Here is a 22,806-nt window from a genome sequence, read left to right as displayed (position 1 = left end):
GTTGATTTTTTTCACTTGTATTTGTAACTATAAAGATTCCTGCACCAGTTATGCTCTCTACCCCCATTATATGTTGTGAAGTTGTCTTAAACCCAGGAAAATTCCATATGTGATATTCTGATGTATTATTACAGGACACATAACAAAAAAAAAAAATCTTAATTTTTTTCAGTGTCCACCGAATCTTCATAAACAAGATGGGTATGCCTGTGATTCTAATCAGGTATGCTATGTTTAAAATTGCACATCAGCAAATAGAAATTAACCAAATACACATTATTGTTTTGGTTTTGGGTTGTTTTTTTTTTTTTAATTCTGTATTCCATATTTCTTTAAATTTTATCCTTTTGACATCAATGTTGCTTGTGCTTTATGCACTCCATGAATAGTCCAAACTTCGACTTTAAATAAAATCCACTTGGTATCTCTACATTTTACATGTAGATCTTTTATTACACTCTATATTAATAAGTTCTTTATAATTATGTAAAGGGGAAATATAAAGCAACTGCTGAAATGTCAATATGTATTGGACACCAACTGGCTTTGGGAATCTGGGCCAAAATGTGCTCTCCATCTACCCAAATCCATGAAAACTGTTATACACCCCAACATGTGTGTGAAGAGTCAAAATGAGACATTTGTCATGGGAGGGGAAGGAGATGAAGTAGTGTTCAGTTTTCATTGCTAACATGTTGTGTTTTGTTTAGGGTCGTTGCTATAATGGTGAATGCAAGACAAGAGATAATCAGTGCAAGTATATCTGGGGATCTAGTAGGTTGACTTTAACTACCTTAAATATTTTTTATTTCTAGTTCATTCCAGCCTTTGTTTTGTGTTTGCAGTATTTTTATTTTTTGTTCTTGTCACTCTAAGTTAAAGTTTTCTGATTAGTAGAGTGAGTAGACTGCAGTGGGAAACCGTGGCTTGATTGCTAGCTGAAATCCTGAATCTGGGAGTGGTGTCAGACTGGTCTGATGTGATGTGGCTGCAAACTTTGGTAGGGCAGCAAATGTTACCAGGGTGAGGGGGTTTGAGGATTTTTTGGGTACAGTTCAAAACCAGATGTTGTGGGTGTTTTTAAATGAGAGTTGTCAATCCCATTATCCCAGCAATGATTCATGCTTGCCTCTCTGCTGGAACATCCTACAAGTCGGGAAAATTAGTACATTGGTGCGAATTTAAATATGCATAGTACAGATTTAAGTCTAGAGGGGATGAATGTTTTGTGTAATGAGACAATTGTTTGAGACAATTCAGCAGAGCAGAACTCCCAGGATCTACTGTACTCTGGCATTTAACGTTTTCTTGTCTAATTATGACTGCTACTGAAACTACTCTGTCTTATTTACCTTTATTATCATGTCTTCCTCTATATAATTGTTGTGCTTTTCTTTCTTCTTTTTTAAAATTCATTTTTAGAAAAAAAAAAGAACGTGTTAGTAAATAATTGTGGGTTTAAAAGCTATTAGTTCAAATTTTTACTCCTAAAAATAAGTAGAAATTACACTTTGGCTGTTCAACTTTGGTTTTGCTATCAACACCTGAAAAATAGAGTAAAATAAACATGGAGTTGATGTTAGAACATATGCTTATCATAAATGTCATATATAAAATTTTTGATCTTCTGAAATGCAGATCAGGAATGACATCAGTGAAAACAACTAGATTTAAATCTATGTACAACTGTTATGAAGTTAACAAAATTAGACCACAGATAAATTTCATGTGCTGAAGAAAATTCAGGTAATGTGGAGGCTACATTTTCAGAAGTTCAGAGCAAATTTTGAATTACTGAGCATTAGTTAAAAAAGCCATCAGTAGGTATTTCAGTTTAGCCTGGTGGTTTCCCACTGTAGTTACTGAAAAATACCATCTTTGCACACACATGTGTTTTTTTTTGATGGATGTTTTGTATTTAAAAAATTACAGAGAACTGCTGCAATAAATTGTGCAGTTTTCAAAGCTCTCATGTTGCCAGTGGAAAGCACGTTTCTTTTTTCTTCATCCATAGAGTCTTCAGGATCTGACAAATTTTGTTATGAAAAGCTTAATACAGAAGGCACAACAAAAGGAAACTGTGGAAAAGATGGAGACCGATGGATTCAGTGCAGCAAACAGTAAGTTCATCTTGGTAGAGATTATTTGTAATTTAAATAGATTGATAATGGTTTCATGTTTTCTACTTTTTTGTGAACTCTTCAGCAGTTTGTTTTGCATTATTTTGAATTTTCTTTTCCTGGCAAGGTTTGCATCTTGAAAAAGTTCCAGTCTGACAAGTCCATGCTCAGCAAAACACAGGAAAGAATTCCAGATTTCCAGAAGAATATACTGTGACTTTAATTATTTCAGAGGAGCTGAGGGACAAGGCAACAAAAAGTCACAAGTTTATAACATACAAACACCTCAGACTTGGTAGTGATAAATTAGGCTGCAAATGCGCACACTGTTTTTGCCTGCTCTAGGACTGATACAGATTATGCTGTTTCAAACTCGCTCCAACCTTTATTTTGATCAGAGAGGACCATTAGATATTTGGATGCTACAGAGAAAAGGGCTGATTCATTTGTGTGTGATCATTACTAGATGAATATTTGATTAAATTTACTTTTCTAGTTAATGAGCATTAGTGGATAGATTTTAAAATTACAAAACAGTAAATAAACCAGAAGAAACTTAAGTATGCACATACAAATTTCAGTCTTAAAATGGTGTTTTCCTCCTTTGACTATTTGATGTTTGTCAAGTGGCTTTTTTAAAAATTATTTTTCAGATAGGATCATAAGGAAAGGAGTTGTTTAAAGGATCTTTTAAAAAAAGATATTTAGATGGGAGTAGTGTTGTTCTGATGTGCACATTAAAAATCTCATTTCTGTAAAAGCTTTTCTTTGTTGTTAGAGAGATGCAGGAAAATGATTTAGCTGAAGGGCTATTTTTTGCAATTTTAACAAAAGCATTTTCCATCATTCATCCAGCTGCTTCTATGACTTAGGACCATTAGTATTAGCTGATATCCTTCTGTTGAAGATATAAAAGTTATCTTGTCTATCTTATACAAGATATATTGAAATATATTTAGATATAAACCAACATAAAATAAAGCAGATTCTTTACGAAATTTTGGGCACACACAGCTGCTAATGGTTATTATGGTTCTGTTGTCCTGCAAGGGAAATAAAATTCAATTAAAAATTCAAAGTTGACTTTAATGTGTGGCATATAAGCTGCTAGAGAGAGTGAAAAGTAATTTAGCCTGACATGACAAAGCTTTGTATCATTTGGCTCCTCTAAATTGTACTGTATTGTACTTAGAACACAGATACATTCTTTGTTCAGGTGAACATTCAGTGGTCCATTAGAATGAATGATGACTTGTTTCTGCCTCTTGTCATTTATGTAAAATAATATTTTATTTCCACGCTTGTACTCTGAAAGTCTATCATGTGGCTTATGGTAATATATTACTGTGATCAGCAGCGTCGTTGCCAGACAGGTTTTTTTGTAAGTCTACCTTATATTATTCCAGTAATATTTTGGTTTATGTTTTCATTTTACAGTGATGTTTTCTGTGGCTTTTTGCTCTGTACTAATCTTACTAGAGTTCCACGAGTTGGTCAAGTTCAAGGAGAAATTATCCCAAATTCTTTTTATCATCAAGGACGCATAGTGGACTGCAGGTAAAAGATAATGCAGTATTCCAACAAGACTTGGCGCTGTCAATCCTAATTGAATTAAGAGAAACATAAATGTAAAATTCTGAGAATTTTAGGTAATTAATATATTGCAGCAAAACCATTATTCTAAGTGGTATTTCTTTTGGTTAAAAAAAATACATAAAAGCCTAATATTCCATATTTGAATGTGGGTTGTCCTCCTGATTACTGTATCTGATCCCTCAATAGCAGAACTTCACAGTCAGAGCTTAATGGTAATGCTCAGCATTATGTTTCTCTGAGGGTGGAGAAAATCTGTATTGCCAAAGACCCATATTTTAAACATAATGATTTTGAGTATTAAATACTCAGAGAAATGGTTATAGGGAAGTGAAGACAAAAAGGAAGGAAACTGCGGAGTTGTGTCAGGATAAGATATTAAGCTACAGTTCAGTTAAAGGACAGGTAAATGGGTTTTAGTCTGCTCTGCACAATACTGGGTTTGTATTTTAAGGACATTGGCAACATTCCTGTCATGCTAAAAATATTCCCTTGAATAGTTAGGTTCTGAATGAACTGTGATTCTTAATTCTTCCATTATTCCACTAGTGTTTTTATTTAAATGTCATCGCATGGGGATATTTTTCCAGCAATAGTATTTCACAGCATTTGGGAGTTAAAAAAAAGGAAAGAAAAAAAAGGAAAAAGCATGGTCTGTCAAAGACTTAAAAATCTCCTAGGCCTAAGGTGCCCTTCTTGAGTAGTTAAGTCAATATATAGACTTGGTTTTAGTTTGACAACTGGAACGCCTTATCATTGCTGTGGACAGGCAGAAAAACTATAGTTTTGTTCAGTCTATCTGTATGCTTAAATGAAGGAAAAATACGAGGCTTTTAGCACCTACACAGACATGTTTTTAATATTTTCAAGAGACTCCAGTCATAATTCTAATAGTATCTTAAAACTTATTTCTCCTAGTGGTGCTCATGTTCTTTTGGATGATGATACAGATTTAGGTTATGTGGAGGATGGAGCTCCATGTGGACCTCAAATGATGTGTCTGGACAAAAAGTGCCTGCCAATTCAGTCCTTGAACATTAGCAGCTGTCCCATTGGTTCTAATGGAAAAGTCTGTTCTGGTCATGGGGTGAGTCCATGCTGGGAGCGAGCGGCTCAGCCTCCCCAGCTCTCTGTGCTGTACCTGATCCTAATGTACCCTGTGCGGTTCTCTACCTTAAAGTGTTCTTAAGACCTGTTGATCTGAAAGCAGAAATGTTAGATTCAGGGGAAAACAGCCATTTTGTGAAGCAGAGGTAAAATTTTAAAAAATGAAATTGTCAGATTAGTTCTCCGATTACATCTGAAGTATTGGGTTTGTTACTAGTAAGAAAGAATTTTGACATTAGTTATTGTATAGTTATTGTATTCTGTAATGTACTACCCATATTTCAAGCCACTTGCCATTTTCAGTTAAACTTTTTCCTGCATACTAGCACCTTTATAAAATTGGTCCTATGTTCATAGATTTTTACTTTATGACTTAAATAATTATAATTCCAAACTGTGGGTCCTCAACAGAGAGGGTACATTCTTCTTGAAGGGATCCAAAGTGCATCATTTTACATTCAGGCACGTTATATTCTGTTATTCTACCCATAACTCCATTTGTCTAAGATACTAGGTATGTTTTGATGAACAGATTCACTGTTTTAAATAGTGATAAGACCTTTCCATTGCGGAATTCAGTGGGACATACGCTTGCCAAAGGGGCTAGACTTTATACAAGAAGGGGGGGTTTTTTTCTTCTTATTGACTGTAATTGAATGGGAAATTGAGTGTTTCAAAAAAGAGGGTTAGGTTCAAAATCAAGGAAAAAAAATGTGAAATTGAAAAGTAAAGTATTTAGGAGATCTGGAAATCATCTTGGTACTTTTTGAGACTGGCATGAAGGGTGAGTGAACCATCTTACCTGTTTTGTTTTGGATTATTACAATTCCAAATTTTAAAAGGGTATTTCAGTTGATCAAACCTGCCATAAGATGTATTTATCTTCAAGTTCCTAGATCAGATTCCTCAGTGAGTACTTTAAGAAGCAGAATGCGATAAAAGTTGAATTAAAAAAATCACATGGGCTACTTACTTATAATCATTAGTGTGTAGGTTGTTTTCTGTTTTTGTTTTTGTTTTTGTTTTTTTTTCACATCATGTTCCAGTGTGTAGAAGATACTATTAGCTGTTTGTCTAATGATTGACTTCACTTCTAGTCCTATAATCAAAACTTCATTTTTAGTTTTATGTCTGTTTCTCATGTCATGCTTTTTTCTGTAGTAACTTCTCCTAGAAACACCATTCCATGTTCTTTTTCGTATGCAAAGTTTATAGCTATTAACTCTCACTGTTGATTTGGTGTTTTAGGTTTTGTCCCTTGGACAGATTTTCTTGTATCTGATAAATGTGTTTTCAATTTTGGAATCCTAAGTCCTTTTTTTTTTGAGGTCATGCGACCAAATGCAAGCTTAGGAAGCACTGTTTTACCTCTTGTAGAAGATGAACAAGCTTTTTTCTTTGCTGCTTGGGAAAAATGCCAACGAAACCCATGAAAATATATCAAATTTGTTCTACCTGAGAGCAGGCTGTGAATGAGAGGATGCAAAGTGTAACCATGTCTTGAACCATTTCAAACACCAATGCTTGTGTTCCTTCTGGGCATCCAGGCTCAAAGTCTAGAGAGCTGGTTAGTGAAGTCAGTGAAACCTAACTAGTTTAGATAGGGGTTTTTGGATGAAAATTCATTATGTTTTACAACCTGTGCAGGTTGTAGTGGAAGTGATGATAGAACCAGTTCTACTTTTCCTAACATCTGAGTGTATTAAGAGGGTTAAAGCAAACTTTCAGATTATTGATGTGTTATATCATTCCAGACACTCTGTGCCATTGTTACAAACATATAAATGGAGAAGTTTTACATCATGTATTAAATATTTCATTACACGTCAAATAAAGTTAATAAAATGTAGTAAAAAACTAACTGCTGTCACTTATTTTCTTTCCCAGGTTTGTAGTAATGAAGCCACTTGCATTTGTAATTTCTCCTGGGCTGGGACAGACTGCAGCATTGATGATCCTGTCAGGGATACTGGTGGCAAGAAGGAAGAAGGACCCAAGGGTTTGTGTTTTGTTTCAGTTATGATGTTCTTAAAAGTATTTATGACATTTTTCCATTGATACATGGTAGTAGAATTAGCATATAAAAAGAAAATACTATTGCACAGCTGTTTTTAGACCCAGACAAGTAAAATTCTGATTCATGTAGATGAAATAGGTTTTTCTACTTTAAGAATTGATGAAACTTTTATTTTTCTAACATATTTTTGGGGAAGATTTCAATAGGTAACTTTTTTTTCTTCATTTTGTAGTCTCTATTTTTTAATGATAATTTTCTTTATGACTGGAACCTGACTAAGTGTGGCTCTTGTTATTCATATGATAATTGAATATTTATGTTTTACTAGACATTTCCAGTTTCCTTAGTTGTTCTCAGCTAATTCAGAGAGCTATGGAATAAAAAAGGGAAAAGTGGAATGTCCCTGGTGAAATTAGATTCCTTGAAATCAGATTTCAATGAAAGACAAAAGAAAAAAAATTAGATTTTTAAGAACTTAAATTATTCTTACAATCATTACTGCTTATTCTTAGGTACTTAGTAGGTATTTCAACTGTATATGAAGTATAGATAAAAATAGGAGGTACAGAGGAAATTATTCATCAAAAAAGTTTTTCAAAGAGGAAGAAAAGCACTTGAGATTCTCTCTGACTTCTCTGCCAAAGAATATCTTTGGATTGTGCTGTCCAGTTTTTGTATGTCTTTTTGTCATCAGGGCATTGTCCAACATCAGACTGTATTAATCAAATCTTATGCATTTACAGATAAAGTTCCCAATAAACAACTGAGAAACACAAAATTTTTCCACTATGTCCGAGTTCCAGGTTCTTCTGCCCCTTTTACAAGGCAGATGGGAAAAAGATAGAGTTGCTTAAAAATTCAGCCCTTAGACTCAAATTGATTGCTCTCCGAAATATCTAAGGTTTCAAGGAAGGGCAGGATTTTGGTATGTCCCTCCAGAAAGGCTCTACATCTGTCTTGTGTGCCTTTTCCTGTTGCCCTTTAGCAGAACGGTTCCAGTAGACCTTTACCAAGAACTGTTGAAGATACAGTCTTAAAACAAATCACTGTTGTGAAGGAGACTCTCTTGAACAGTCCGGATTTGTGTGAGGGAATTTGTACAGATGCTTCCTGGATTTCTAATCCCACCACTGTTCAGTGTAGCTGCCTGTTTTGTACCCTGCCTTACAGAGCTACTTGTCATTCCCTTTCTCCTAAAAATCTTCCTGCCTGTGGAACGTTGCTTACAAAGTCTTAAAAAAATTATGGAGACCAGCACTGTAGAGCTGTTCAGTTCTCTGTGTGTGTGGATGAGAAGTATTTACAGCTGTGATACTGAGAGAACACATGAATTTGATTTTGCTCGTTTCCAAATCCTGTACATAAGAAATAATTCTCTCCTCTGTAAAAAGGTCTGTAGGAAGGGCAACACAGGAGGTACTCTTACCTTGGTTACATTACTGTAAGCCAGATTAACTCCTCCAGTTCAGAATGGAAATGCCTGTGTGAAAATTAACACATCAATGCTGAAATATATTGGGCAAAAGCCTTAAATGAATAGTATGGGCATGGATTTCTGCCGGTAGGTGCAGACAACGTTTAGACTGCCTTTCTCAATCGATTCCTCTGCGAAAAGGCAGACTATGCTTTTGTACAAGGTGGCTCAGTGATCTCAAAAGATGGATTATATTTCTTATGTTATTACAGTAATTTATTGATGTTGAATTCCCTAGAAGTGAATTTAGGAGCCAGAACACTAACAGAGCTGCTATGATTTCTTTCTGCATGCTTATGGAGGAATTCCTTTGTGAGAAGATTTCAGAAGAATCTGGGAGTACTTTTCTCTGTTGTAAAGATCCAACATACTCAAGTAGTTTCCACTAACTTCTTTCCCCTTATTACTCCCTGTGTCAAATGCCAGTGTACAAGTCTGAGACAGAAACCAAAATACTCATTTTTCCTTAGCCATAAGTTTGAATTTTGTTACATTTCAGAAATGAAACACTCATGATGTGAAAACTAAAACCTAATAGGTTTAAGATTTTTCACACCATAAATCCAAGCATTTTTCTTACTACAATTAGAACATGTATAGTTAGGAAGTATTGCTAATTATTTATATATTGTTATGATAACTGACAATTGGCTGCTACTCCTGCTGCACTTTTCAGACTTTTCCATCATCCATCAATTGCTTTTTGGCTCCATTCTCTATTTCAGGATTAAAAAAAAATGAATGGTCCTTTATTATGTTACTATTAATACATGACCCTTGAATTATTCTAAAATCAGCAACCTACTGTATCCTGTACTAGCAGACGTGCACAGCATTTAGCAGTTTGGGGAAGGCAGAGAGTTCTTGCAGTTAGTTTTTGGTTACTGCAGAAACTTTGAATTACTGTAGAGTACTGGCACACGAGATTCTTCCTTTGCCATTTAATTTGCAGAATTAGTCCTTTATTTGACTAGTGGAGTAGTGTTTATTTTAGTATAAAGCTTATTTCTCAAGTGTGTGTGTGTGATTGTGTGTGTATATTTATGAAACTTTTGGAAGAAAATTACCCAAAGCACTCCAAAGCAGACTTCATAGCATGAAGTCTATAAAGTTTTTGTCCCTTGCAAAAGTTCCCATAGGACAGGGAATTCAGCTACTTGCTTGTGGTCTATCGTGAGTCAATGAATCTCTCAAACTTTTAATCTCTAACATGGGAAACGTGCAGATGTTTTTTCTCAAATGAGTTCCCTTAAAAATTACAAATAAGGCCTTGATGTCTTAAGGAAGACTATCTGACCATATCAAAATTTCCAGAGTGTTACCTGAAACATCCTTCTAAGGTAGGTTTTGCCTTGTTGCCTGTCTTTAGGTCATATAGATAAATAGGGAGTCCTATTGCTAAATGCAGTAACAAAGGAAAATATTACTATCTAGTAATTTCAAAGTTGTGTTTGGGTTTTTTTCCCTGCAGTGGAACTGTTTCCAAACAGTTTTCATTTGCTTAGTTATATTGTGGATACAGTAAGTTCCTGGTGATCAAAAGGAAGTTTTCTTACTGGTAATTTGTTTACATTTTGGCTATTACAAATAAGCAGTAGGTTGAGGATGTTCCTCTTTTAAATAAATAATAGAATCACAAAGCTAAAAGGAATAGTCTTTCATTTACAGGAAAACTTGTCACTGAAATATTTGCAAACATTCAAAGAAAACCAAATATATTTCACTTCAGAATTGTTAAAGCTGCAGTATTTGGTAAATAAAGGTTTGTGAGGAGATTTGAATTGCTTATCCAAACAGTTGATTATAGCATAAAGTATTCCTTTGAGGAATTATTTCATGTTTTCATTTCAGACATATATGTGATAATTTCCTTAAAAAATCTTCCCTTTTCCCTCCACACAGTGAGCATGGCTGCTAACAGGCTAATAGGTGCAGTGGCAGGGACCATTCTGGCCTTGGGGGTGATTTTTGGAGGCACAGGGTGGGGAATAGAGTAAGCATTTTTCTTAGTTTGAGTTTTATGTTTGGTGCCTAGTGTGTGAGGTAACCGTATGCACCTGAGCCCTCTGTGTATGACCCCGTTAGCTTTGTCATGTGGTGACCGTATTTGTCCTGTGATTTGACTGTGTCTGTGTCATGTGGTTTGCTCATGCAGTGTTGAACCTTCTCCTGTCTGGGATAATGTGGGGCATAAAACAATAACTTTGTGATTTTTTTACATTGTCACCATAAAACTAAGTGTCTAAATGTTTCCATTACACAAAAAAAAAATGGAATTTTGTGATTATTTTGCAAAACAGACTGAGTAATGCGGACTATTTCATAAAATGCAGAAATTGTTTATTACAGTCTGTGGGGCTTTCAGTCTAATGATCAAGCTAGGTGGATGAAAGCTGATGATAGTCATACAGACAGCTAGTTCTACAGTAAAGCTTCTAAAGGTTCTGTTGCAGGGATTCTGTTACCCGAAGATAGCACAATGCTGAAGTATAATATTCACATATACAGAATATATATGAGCAATTTTTGTTGTCTTTTCATAGTTTTAGGAAACTGTCATCTTAAGTGTTATCCTCCTACCTCCATTTTAACAATGTCTATGATTTATATAAATTTTGTTTGCATATATGCACGCATGCATAAAAAGGCCCATGTAAGAGCTCTCTTCAATCTGCATTCACTATACAAATTACACCTTAAATTACTGTTATTTTGCTCCTCTGAGAATTCCAACTTCACCGTGTTCCTAGTACTATATATTACATCTGTCATGTGGCAGTGGCACCTCTGAAGGGACACTCATGACAGGACAGTCTATGATTTCTAATCAGGCTGTGTGAAAAGGCACCCCTGTTCAATTCTAGTCTGGCAAGGCAGCATTTTGTGTGTCTGAGTTCACAGCCCTAGGAACCTGTCTGGTACATGACATCGATCTCAGATTCTCAGAAGAGTAGAGACCTTTGTGTTCACAGAGCACAACTAATAGAAAACAAACAGAAGGGAGAAGGTAAGAGATTATTTGCTTGAGAAAGATCTGATCTGTGTTTTACTGGTGGCTTTTACAGCTTTTTGCTAAAAAATGACAACTGTTAAGGTTGTAGAGGTTTGGGACACAGATTTGGAAGCATAAAATTTACCTACAGGTTGAGGACCACTTGCCTTTTTCTTACATTCTGCCTTGTACCCTTCTGTTTTTCTCTCCCCTTACCTGCTGTCTCAAGCCACTCAGCTCTGACCAACGTCCCTGACCATTTGTTCTCGCTTTGTATGGTTCTACACTAATTCCAGCTTTTCTTCATCTTTCCTCTTCTCTTATCACTCACTACCTGACTCATTCTTTGTGTTTCTCTCCATTCTTCTTTCCTGCATCCCATCAGTCTTTCTCTGGTCTCTGGTTCCTTCAGGTACAAATGTACATTCAAGGCAAGCCACTGCTACTTTTTGTTTGGTTTACGGAAAGCACATGGGGAATCCAAATTCCCTCTCTTTTCCTGATACTCTTCAGTCCCTGGTGGCTGTTCCATCAGTGGCTGTAGGGGAGGGTGTGTTCATCAAGCACCTGGTGCCAAGTCCTTGCCCTTTCTCCTCCTTCCTCACCACTTCACTTGCAAATTGTGAACCTTTGTTCAAAGTGCTGAAATAGCTTTAATTTCTAATACTAGCAGAGTTTCAAAGCAGTGTTCAAATCTAGCTGCTGCTGCTGAAGATTTAGGGAATAGTCCGAAGTCTACCGAAAATGTAGGTGTGTTCTGTTTTTAATACCTTCAGTAGGATTTTTATCGGGGTCCTAAAAGATGACCTGGGATGGTACAAATAGCCATACCAGAGCAGGTAGTGCTTTGCAGGAAAAGGTGTTGTGCCAGGTGTGTGCAGGAGTTTCCTCCTGAAAAATCTGTGTCTGTAGGTTATAGCAGTAGTGTGGTGGAAAGAACAAATATAATGAAGTGTTGCATCTTGTGATAGTCTGGATGAAAAATGACTCCACAGTATGGTGGGTCCTCTTAAATCACTGTGTTTTGAAACTGGAATTCAGCAGTTGGGAGGACTCCATTCTCATAAACAAGTGGTTGCTGTTTTAGTCATCATGCCTATTCTACCAGCTTGGGTTTGTATATTTATACTTTTCCGTAAACTGAACCTAGTTGGTTTGTATATTATCCTCTTCTGTTTAATTTTTGTTTGAATTCTCCCATATTTATAGTAAATAAAACCAGTATTGATTTTCTGTATTGAAACAACAAACTGCTGTTTGGTGAATGAATGTGCACTATGAAATGGATACACACCCTTTCCCTCCCCACCCCTTGACATTTAGCAACCAGGGAACATGGTGAGAAGGAGGGATGTAAAAAGTGGTGATTTGGCACTTATTTATCTAAATTAAGTTATCTCTATGTTACTATCAGTTAATCTTTGTACCTCTTTGTGGGAAGATAGCATTCTATGGCTAAAAAGAAATCAGCTTTAGAATTTTTCAAGGCTTATAAAATTTATTTCAGATAAATTACTTGCTGTGTTTTCAGGTTTTTGTTGTGTGAAATCATTTGTTAAAATCCAGAGTAAACCCCAGATCTCAGTTAGACACAGTAGCTCAGTAGGCTCATTAGATTGCTGTTGCAAGCAAGCCTTAGTTGGCACTATAATGCCTGTGGAATGGCATTTTACCCTCCACCATGCTCACTCCTGTTGATTTGAGCCAGGTATGACTTGAAAGGTAAGTCCAAATAAGATACATTCTTCCAAATTGTCAAAAATTACCTTCTGATTTTTGTTGTCAAATTTGTGCACTGCTCATCTGTAAAGCTCACTATATCTCATTTCAGTCCAAGCATTTTGTTCATATTCCTGAATACTCTTTGTATAGGAACTGCAGAAAGCAATTTTTAAAACTTGGTTTTCTTTTAGCTAGTCAGATCTCCAGAAGCACTGATGGGGGAAACATGCAGTGGATGCAATGAAGTTAGATTCCTACAGTAAATTTTAAAACTTAGGATATGTGCTTGTCGTAGTGTGTGGGACTGGACAGGTGGTTTTGTGATACCGACCTAACAGCCTAAAACTTTCAGTTGTTGCAGTTGCCCTTGCTCCTTCTTTGCTGATCTCTGGCTGCTCCTCTTTCTTCCTTATGTCAGCTGTCTGACAGTTTTCCAAACTTGGTTTTAGAACAATTAATTAGGAAAATTTCAATTTCTGTGTAGAAGTGTTGGTTTGGGGAGACTGAGATGGGAGGTAAGAACTGTTTCTGAAGGCTATTCCTAAAATGTAAATGTTTAAACAAAGAGTGTACAATAAGCTGCAGAAGAACTGTTGAGTTGGTTTCGGTTTGCCTTGAGTTCAGATGCAATTAGCTTTACATCAAAACCTGCGCAATAGGAAGTTTCTGTACAGAGCAATTAAAATGTTACTCAAGCTTACTGTCGGTTTTCCTCTGCCTATATAAGTAGAGCACTTAAGGGTCAATTATTAATATCTTATTTAGGTGTTCTCTTGCCGTCTTCAGAAAATTGCACAAACATATTTGTGCTGCTTCTTTTTGTTGCTCTTTTTTCCTGCTCCACCCTTCCCCACTTTGTTGTTTAGTAGCTTCTTGAGGACAATGAAGAGATGCTTTGATGTTTGGAAAGCTTAGGAGGAATACAGCTTTTATTTAAACTTTTGTTCCCTATTATATAATCCTTTGCTTTTGTCAAACAATTGTTTGTAAATTTAGCATTGATGTAATTGTAGGGAGTCTGGATTATGATTAGCAAGTGGTGCTGAATGCTCTCAGCTCAAATTAAAATATCTACCCATTCAGAAGCTCCATGAAAAAAGACAGGGCTTTTTGACTTCTTTTTTTTTTTTTTTTTTTCCTTTCTGATTTGCTGTAGTCCTAAAACATACATCATTCATACTTCTTCCTTTAAGGGATTATTCACAAATATCTTAGTGTCCTCAGCTGACTGTTCATTCACTAGATAATGGAGTAAGTTACAATGGAATTCACTGTCTAATACTAGATTTTTATCTTTAGTAGAAGTCAGCATAGTACAATGCAGAGACCAACAGCTTTGTTCATTCCTATTGTTAAAGAAGAGTAAGCTAAGCTGGGCTTGTTGAGATTGTTTAGAGGCATCACCTTGAGTGCTGTCTATATTCTTTGAATTGTTTGACTACCCTTCAGATGCTTCACGTGACGTGAATAAAGTCGTTGGTTCTTATGTCTGTCTTACCATAATCCTTTATCACAGGTCCTAGTGCCACCAATCTTATAATAGGCTCCATCGCTGGTGCCATCCTGGTAGCAGCTATTGTCCTTGGGGGGACAGGATGGGGCTTTAAGTAAGCAATGCCGCATGTCTTCTCTTTGGTGGCTATGGCATTTCTATTTCTGGCTTACATCACTAAATTTTGAGTTCCTGCTACAAGATTTCCAAGTTAAGGCCCTCCCCCAAACTCTAACAAACAGCGTTAAACAAAAAAGAAAATTACAGGTAGACTGAACAAGAGGAGGAAATGGATTTGAAAATAGCAGATGTTATCAGGGTGCAAAGTTGAACAACAATAAAATAATTAATTTTCATTAATTCGCCTAAGATTTAGGGAGCAGGGTCTTTTTTTCACCTCCAGTTAGTAGTGTTGTTCTCAGTGGCAGTAGCAGAGTAGTTTTCAGCAACAAATGTGTTGACTCAGTGTACCAGAGGTAACTTTTTTTGGGTTATTATTTTTTTATTCTCAATACACTTAAAAAAAAAATCAGGTTTAGAAAGAACATTTTGAAATCTTGAGCTGTTTCTGGAAAGATGAAAGCATTTCTCTCCCAGTTCTAGTTCAGTGTGTTTTATAACTATGAAGAGTAATGTACTAGTCATTCTGCATGTGACTATTAAAGCAAAGAGAGAGTCTTGTACAAAGGTATTTAAATCTTGTCTTTTTTGTAGGGTCCAGTCTACCTCCATGCATGGCTCATATTTGTTAAAAAGGATCTCACTTTTTATAACCTTACAAATCATGGAAGTATTAAGCACAAGTAATTTCTCATGGCATTTCAAGTTGCTATTTTCTTTTCAATAACACGAATCAAGATTAAGACATGATCAAACAATAAACCATAGTTCTTCAAGGAGGTTTTTATAATAATTAAAAAAAAATTTCTGTGGTCTCTATTCATATGTCATGTTGGAGCTGCAAAGAAAAAAATTACTCCCTAATTGATTAAGGCCACTATCAAAGTAGAATCTAGTGATCAGGTCATATTTATCTGGTAACTCACTTTCAAAAGTCACCTGAAAATGTTTACTTCTAGTTTAAACTGATCTTCATTCATTTTTCTCCAAGTGCTTGCTCTGAGGAAAGTAACATTCCCTGTGCTTCCAGTTGACAGTGGCAGGAGCTGCAGCGCTGCATGCAGCAGCCCTGGGAGTCACTGCTTCTCATTTGTTTAGTAAGAAAAGAATAAATACAAAATGCACCAAAGCCATCTGTAAACATGGGTGTATGACCTTCAAGAGCTTTTTTAGTGCTTGACTATAGACCTACCTTCAGCTGCTGGGTTTGTTGTGGGTGAGGTTTGGTTTGTTTTCTCTTAAATCTTCTTAGTTAAAGAAATCCAATCCACTTATTTGTACAATAAATACCACTAGGTCACCATCCAGTATTTAGAAGTTACTAGAGGCAGCTCTGAACAAGGTAGTCCAGTATCTTTTGCACTGTACCTCATGGCTGAGATTTTCTGTATTTATAAACAGTAAAATAATTTAGCTGTCTTTTAGTGTAAATAGAACATAGAAACAATACATAAAAATTTCAGTAAGTTGCAGAACAAAGGGTTTTTCCCCCTGCACTTCACTGCAGTTAGATTTTGTAATACATACAGCCACGTTTTCTGCAAGGCTTGCATTAACATTTCTATTCGCATTTTTGGTGTATTGAGAACAATGCACGCACATTTAAAGCAGCAATATTACAAACATGGATATTGCAAGTTCCCACCGGAATTGACCAAGCTAAATTTTGTTGGAAAAAATAAATGTCAGCTTATATTTTTGGATGAGTTTTCTGCTGTAAGAGACGTATATCTATTATTCAGCAACTCATAGACTTTGCAGAAACAGAGCACTCATCCCTAAATAATACACTTGTATTGCACAAGGTGGTTTGTTGACAACATAATACTTGTCATTAAAATAGAAAAAAATGTAGTCAGTTTCTTCCTCTGAATTTTTCCAAGCCATCTTGTGCCCTGACTGCCTTTGCTCTCGTGCATCAGAGCTGCAGCCCCTGCCCCACAGCTGTGCGAGTGGGCTGGCTGTGGACAGAGCTCCAACTTGCATGAACACAGATCAGCAAAAGAATCTCTCCATTTCTGAAACAACACGGTATGTCATTGATTATTTCTTTTTTGTGTTCCAAACCTCTCAAACTGCTCTCACAAGTGTTCAGCTTTGCATCCTGGTGTCATTTGTTTGCCCAAATGAAGAAGCTTGCTGTCCCTGTAGATGATGTGTTTTGGAAACACCTCCTGAAGTTCTTACTCTCACAAGAGCAAGATACAACTGTCTATTCTGTAGCAGAACCTCAAATCTACTGGCCTGGCCTAGCTCACAGCTTGAAGTGCATGTTTCTTCTGGGGGTCATAGGGGAATTGAAAAGGCTTTTTGGCTTGTACACAAAAGAGGGCTAGCATATGTAGACCCCCGATACTTGGCTTCAGATAGATATGAAGGGACAGATGAGGGTAATAAAGAGGGATTTTAACTTTTCCTTTTTAAGCAAGTGATATGTTTAGTCTCTGCAAATATGAGAGAAGGTAGCTAATGCTTTACAAACTGGGAGATGTGATTTCTGTTTCACAGGTTATCAGATGTTCATATGAACATACGGTACTGTGGTCTCAAGTCCATATCAAACGTAAGCTGCAACTAAGCAAAACTTTGTTCATGAACTGAGAGGGGGGTGGGGGTTGGAGGGGAAGTGTAAAAGAAGGCTTGATGCAAGTTTGGAAAAACCAAGTAAAAACAAATCAACAAAAAACATCCAGTTTCAAGAGTGAATCAAGAGTGAGGTTAGTTTTTGTCATCAAGTTAATGTGTGAACAGAATAGGAAAGAAAACAGTTAATGACACTTCGAGGGAGGCATAGAGACTCATTACACATTTCAGGTGGCTTAGAGTTAATGGCTGTGGGTGGAAACCTCATTAATAAGATTTTACTTCAGATGAGCCTTCCATGGTATTTTAAAACTGTTGGTGTTTAGACAGCAGTAAGGGAGTCCTGCCTGTTCCTGCCTGAACTCTGCCAGGTAACGTACAGAAGTACAGCACTGATGAAATTAATTCATTTTGGTGCAGCAAGTCTGTGCAAGGTTTCCGTATACAGTGTTGAATATAGGAAGGACATTTTTACCATTAGAGAAGCTCAAGGGCCTACACTTTTTATTTCTAAGTAACTAAATGACTTTCTAAATTTCTAAATGACTTCTGCTGAGCTACTGCAATAAGATAAGCTAACTAATGCTTTTGTTACTGACTTTAACATTATTAAAGCAATTCTGGTAACAAAACCCCACCACCAACAGGCAATGCTAGTAAAAGTGACGTGGCAATGAACATGAAAAGCTGCCTCTTGTTATAGCAGAACACAAAAGCAGCACGTAGAGAATTGATTGCAGGCACAATTCTATTTCCAGCAATTGTTTTTAGCTGAAGAGCTGAAGGGTTTTCTGTTCCTTTAATGGAAGATTAATGGAGGAACAAAGACTTACCCAGCTATAACAGATGCCAAGGTTTAACTGGTCTGTGCAGTTGCATTTAGACCTTAAAGGTTTCCACAAGATAAGGCACTGGAATACTGGTGGCAACACTGTGAGGGAAGAGGTTTTGGTTCCTTATCAGCATTTCCATCAAGCAGGAATCACAGGCCATAATCATGACTACACAAATGTCAGCATTAAAATCAAATGTGAGGTATTTTCTCACTTTTTTTCCAAACTACTAGAATAAATGGAAGGTCAATGTCTTATTTTAAGTTGCTAATTTTAGTCCCTTGTTCTGTTAATTTGAATCAGTGTTGTAGCATAAGTTCATTTATTTAAGCACTTCAGCATATGAACCATGCTTTAGGAATGCCTATGAAAACATTAGCTAGTTAAGGTGGTTAAAATACTGGGTTTGGATAAATCTTTAAATACTTAAATAAAGCTTTGTATTTATGTGATCACAAAGGCATACATTTGCAAGTAATGTACTTTGTGACCACATTCCCAGTTAGCTGCACAAAAAACCCACATCAGATTGCAGCAAGGTATTTCTTAGATATATCCAGCCTTTCTTGAAACCAGTTTTTCTTTCCTGAAATGGTTTTTGTTTGCAAAGGTGACCATGTTACAGAGGCAGTGATGTGCTGTAGCATGGTATGTTTTTTTGATTCAGAATCACCTATAATTTTCTTTGGGTTAGAGACTCTTTTCCTGGTTGAATTACAGACTGAAAGGCTGACTCTCATTATTTAAAGAGGCATAAAACTTTAAATGCAAAAAATTAGTTTATGTTCTACAATCTTCCACATAAACCATCAAAGAATTAGGAAACAGCATCATTCTCCTATGTATCCTCCCACAGAGGACTCTTCTGCCCTACCTTATCATTTAACTGAAGCATACTGGAAGGAACATTGCAGTACTATAACACATAGCTATAAAGAGGTGCAAATATCCAGCACCTGGTATTTACCGAGTTTCCTTTTACTGTAATTTTCTTGTGGAAGAGAGAAACTTGTTCTGTCTGGCAATTTAAGTAAATAAGACTACTGTCTTCATTTTAGTATTATAATGGTTGATAATTTGGGATGAAATTGTTAAAGCAGGTCAGGGAATCAGAATAGAATTTGGATTCCTGCTGGGTAACACTCAACTGCCTACCCCTGAAGTGCTACAATTGCAGTACAGAGATATGGCAGGTTCTTACTAAAGCTTTGTACTATGTTCCCTTATTGACACTGTATCTCATGTTCCGAATTTCAGGCTTTTATTCTAGTTCTTCACGTGTTTCTTTCTCATACAACATTGTTAGCAGATTATCTTAAGTGAAGAAAGGCAATGGTTTTGGTCAGTATCTTATTCCTCAAAGTCTGTATTTCTGCTGAATAAAACTAGGAAATAAGTAAATATATGGTTTGGACAGATCACAGAATGCACAGCAAGGTTTCTGCTGGAATACTGCACTAGTGGAGATGTGAGGTTAGAAAAGAATTGATAGGATAAAAGTCAAAGAGTTTTGTTACAGAGTTGTACTGGGAAACTAGCATAGCATCTGTCCTCCATGCCTTTTTTTAAGACTTATAAAGTCCATTTCTTCAATTAAAATAAGCTCAGGTAACAGAACGTAATTCAACATCTGTTTTAATAACATCCTCTTCAAGCAAACTGGAATATGGTACTTTCCATAGAGTAGGAGGACAAGTTACATCATCTGGATTTTTCATATATGTTGTTGATTTAAAAGGACTGACTAATTAGTTGTTGATGGGTAGTGCTTGAATTCAAGTATGCTAGACAGCATTTAGAAGGGGGTGAGGGGGAAGGGAAGAAGACATCTTTTTCCTGTTGAAATAGGCAGGACAAGCAGATGCACAGCAGCCTTTAACTCACATTCAACCAAGTTATATTATATTCTTACTTCCTATCATGCAATTCTGCAAGTTGGGCTGAAAAAAAAAATTTGATCACCTCAGATTTACCTGTAGTACAGAGGAGGAATTGAAATATTGAAGTAATGTCAGCCTAATTCAGAAAAAGCGTAAGTACAGTAATCCTGGAGGAGAAATGACCGGAAGATTAATACAGTGGTCTTCTTTCATAAACCCACAATATTTAAACATTCATCTTGCAAAAATCTAGACACAGGTCTAGGAATAAAAAATAAAACAAAGGATTGCCAAGCACCAAGTTCTGGAAGACTTTTCAAAAAGAAGTTGTCTTTGCGTACATCCATTAAGTCTCTAAAACCACCAGACAAACCTTGTGCATAGAATATTTATAAATATTGTAGCAGTGGTAGTGGTTAGCAGGGCTGCAGAAAACAGAAAATCCAGGGGTTGGTCTGTATCTTTAGGGAATTTATGAACTCCTGTATTTTTTGCATGTTGGTTTGGTGGCGGTAGTGGTGTGTATGCCCAATGTTAAAACTAAATGCATGAGCCCCTTGCTTGATGCCCCACATAAAGCCAGATACTGGGGAGGTTGCACCCAACTTTTGTTGTTGCTTCCTGATGTCGTGCTGTTTGACATAGGACATCAACATCGCAGGAGATTGGATGTCACCAGCTTGCTGTTCACTGTTAACATTCAATTCTAATCACACAACTTACAAAACTGTCCAGTCTCCTTCGAATGCCATGTCTCTGCTATGGTTTGCACCTTACTAGGATTCATTTATGGTCAATAGTGCGGTAAGAGCTCACAGAGGCGCTCACTTTTTTGTCACACTGCATTACATAAACTAAATTCTGATGTAGCCAGAGATGGACACTTGCTCTGAGAACTCAAGTCTTCACGGGCTGATGTATTTCCAGTCCTGGCACTTATCACTCTTTTCAGTTGTACAAATGCATTCTTGGCTTAGTGGAGACATGTGTTACTGGGAGCTGAAAGTTTCTACAAATTTAGAGCACCCCTTGAAGTACTACTACAGAAATAAATGAACTCTGTATGCCAGCATGATCTTTAAACTGCATAAGGAAACTGGTACTTGGTATTATGCCATGGAAGGCATGCAACCAAATTCCCTAGAGTTAGCCATTGGAAAAGTTACTGGTTAAACTGTCTCTGTGTGAGCTTTTACTTTACTATGACCTTAGCAATGACTTTGTTCTTGTTATATCTAACTAATGTCTTGCATTTTTCTGTACTCATCTCCTTTTGATGCAACCTGGAAGAAATGTCAAAAAACGAAGGTTCGATCCGACTCAACAAGGCCCTATCTGAAGAGATGCCATTCAAAAAGCTGCTTCTTGCACTGCTGGATTTTGGGTATGATGTCTTTGCTGTAGCTGCACAGGAACTAAGTCTGTAAGGACAAACTTGAGAAACAGTAACTAAACACAATATTGGGATGTTGGCATTTGAGTTGGTAGAACACTGTCCTTTTTGGAGATAAGTTGGAAATACTTCCTCTATTCACCTTTCTCTTGTTAACATTAACTGACAAGTGTTACAAGCAAACTGTTTCAAAAATCAGGTGTTTTTTTTCCTTTTCTCAAACAAAGGAGACACACAGACCAAGTGCAATAAGAGAACTGTTCCAAAATAACGGAATAGCAGAAGATTCTTTTCCCAGCCTGCTGGCACTCTTAACTTCACTTGAGTTCGCATGACTTCCTTTTTCTTATCAAACTCCAGTGGCATGAGGAGCTAATTTTGAAAGGGTAACCTGCATGGCTCACATACAAACAACCAAGTTAGCAAGCTGACCCCAAGCAGAATCTGCAGCCCAATAAATACAAACCACTGGGAAGCCAGTGCCAGGCTTCAATAGCTTTTCCAGCCACGCAGTGCATTCTGCTGCTGGACTTAAGGGTTCCCTGCTCCATGAGCTCGCTGTTCACCTTGTTTCGGTCTCCTAGGTCAGGAGTCTGTTAGTTATGGAAGCTAGTGAATGATGGATGGAATTTTTCCAAGAAAGAAAAAGTGTAAATATGGAAATAAGATTTTGATGTATCATTTTCACAGATTATATATAAATATATATATAAAAAAGAGAAAAGAATTTCCATATAAAAAGGTTCTATTCTTTATGTAAATCTATTTTTGATGTTGGGTTTGGTTTTGGGTTTTTTTCCTCCCCTTTTTTTCTGTAGCATGTTGTATAGCGGATGTTCTGGGCTTGCTCAAAAAAAGGCAGATAATAGCATGCAGATGCAGGGAGTTCTGACACCAAACAGATGTGATCTAAAGTTTGTATGCTTGAAACCAAAAACAATTAAAATGTATAAATGCATATCTATGTATTGACTATAAGTCTGGATTACTTTTTTTGGCTGTTATGCAGACTTTTCCATAATATAGTATAAGTAACACCCTCTCAAGATAATCACAGAAGTGCCAAGCTCTTCTTTTTTTTTTTTTTTTTTAAAGTATAGCTAGTTTTTTTCCTGTAAAATAAAAACTTATATAAGCCTTAAACTACTCACAAAATGTTAAAAGCTTGGAATGAGTTATCCTTCCCTTGCCTTCTGCCCATCCACTCAAAGCAACTTGCAAAGGTGACTGACATTTCTAACTCACTCCCTGTATCTCTGATGCATCTCACTTTTCAAAGTTTAATGCAAGATTAATACTTTGACCCTTGGCTACTGGTAGCCAGTTACCATCACAACAAAGTGCCATGTAATTTCAGTTGTAATGACTTTTAGATACACCCTGTGTACAAGCAGATTTTTGCAGAGAAGTGCCCCAGGAACCAGGCTAAGTCTGGCTGCATCTGCCTTGAGAAAGGTATGGGAAGATGTCTAGTTCAGGC

General features: G+C 36.5%; 1 protein-coding gene across 5 annotated transcripts in view; it reads left to right on the top strand.

Moving 5' to 3' along the window:
- The window catches only part of ADAM23 (ADAM metallopeptidase domain 23), a 69,394-nt gene extending 46,952 nt beyond the window's left edge, over positions 1 to 22,442 (top strand). Inside the window, exons 19-26 of one of the 5 annotated variants that reach the window (XM_027880165.1) lie at positions 173 to 223; positions 711 to 774; positions 2,015 to 2,120; positions 3,558 to 3,677; positions 4,632 to 4,800; positions 6,708 to 6,819; positions 10,214 to 10,304; positions 21,224 to 22,442. In XM_027880165.1, coding sequence (XP_027735966.1) covers positions 173 to 223; positions 711 to 774; positions 2,015 to 2,120; positions 3,558 to 3,677; positions 4,632 to 4,800; positions 6,708 to 6,819; positions 10,214 to 10,304; positions 21,224 to 21,272 — 762 coding nt within the window. In that variant the 3' untranslated portion in view covers positions 21,273 to 22,442. Of the gene's footprint in view, positions 1 to 172; positions 224 to 710; positions 775 to 2,014; positions 2,121 to 3,557; positions 3,678 to 4,631; positions 4,801 to 6,707; positions 6,820 to 10,213; positions 10,305 to 14,541; positions 14,637 to 17,145; positions 17,201 to 21,223 lie in introns of those variants that run through there. The other 4 variants (XM_027880164.1, XM_027880168.1, XM_027880166.1 and 1 more) reach the window with 4 other exon arrangements.
- Positions 22,443 to 22,806: the final 364 nt, after the last annotated feature.

This window comes from Empidonax traillii, unplaced genomic scaffold (assembly GCF_003031625.1).
Source record: "Empidonax traillii isolate 1590-97213 ecotype Southwest subspecies unplaced genomic scaffold, ASM303162v1 scaffold65:size4453928, whole genome shotgun sequence".
Classification (NCBI taxonomy): domain Eukaryota; kingdom Metazoa; phylum Chordata; class Aves; order Passeriformes; family Tyrannidae; genus Empidonax; species Empidonax traillii.
This window is presented reverse-complemented; position numbering and strand designations above follow the sequence as displayed.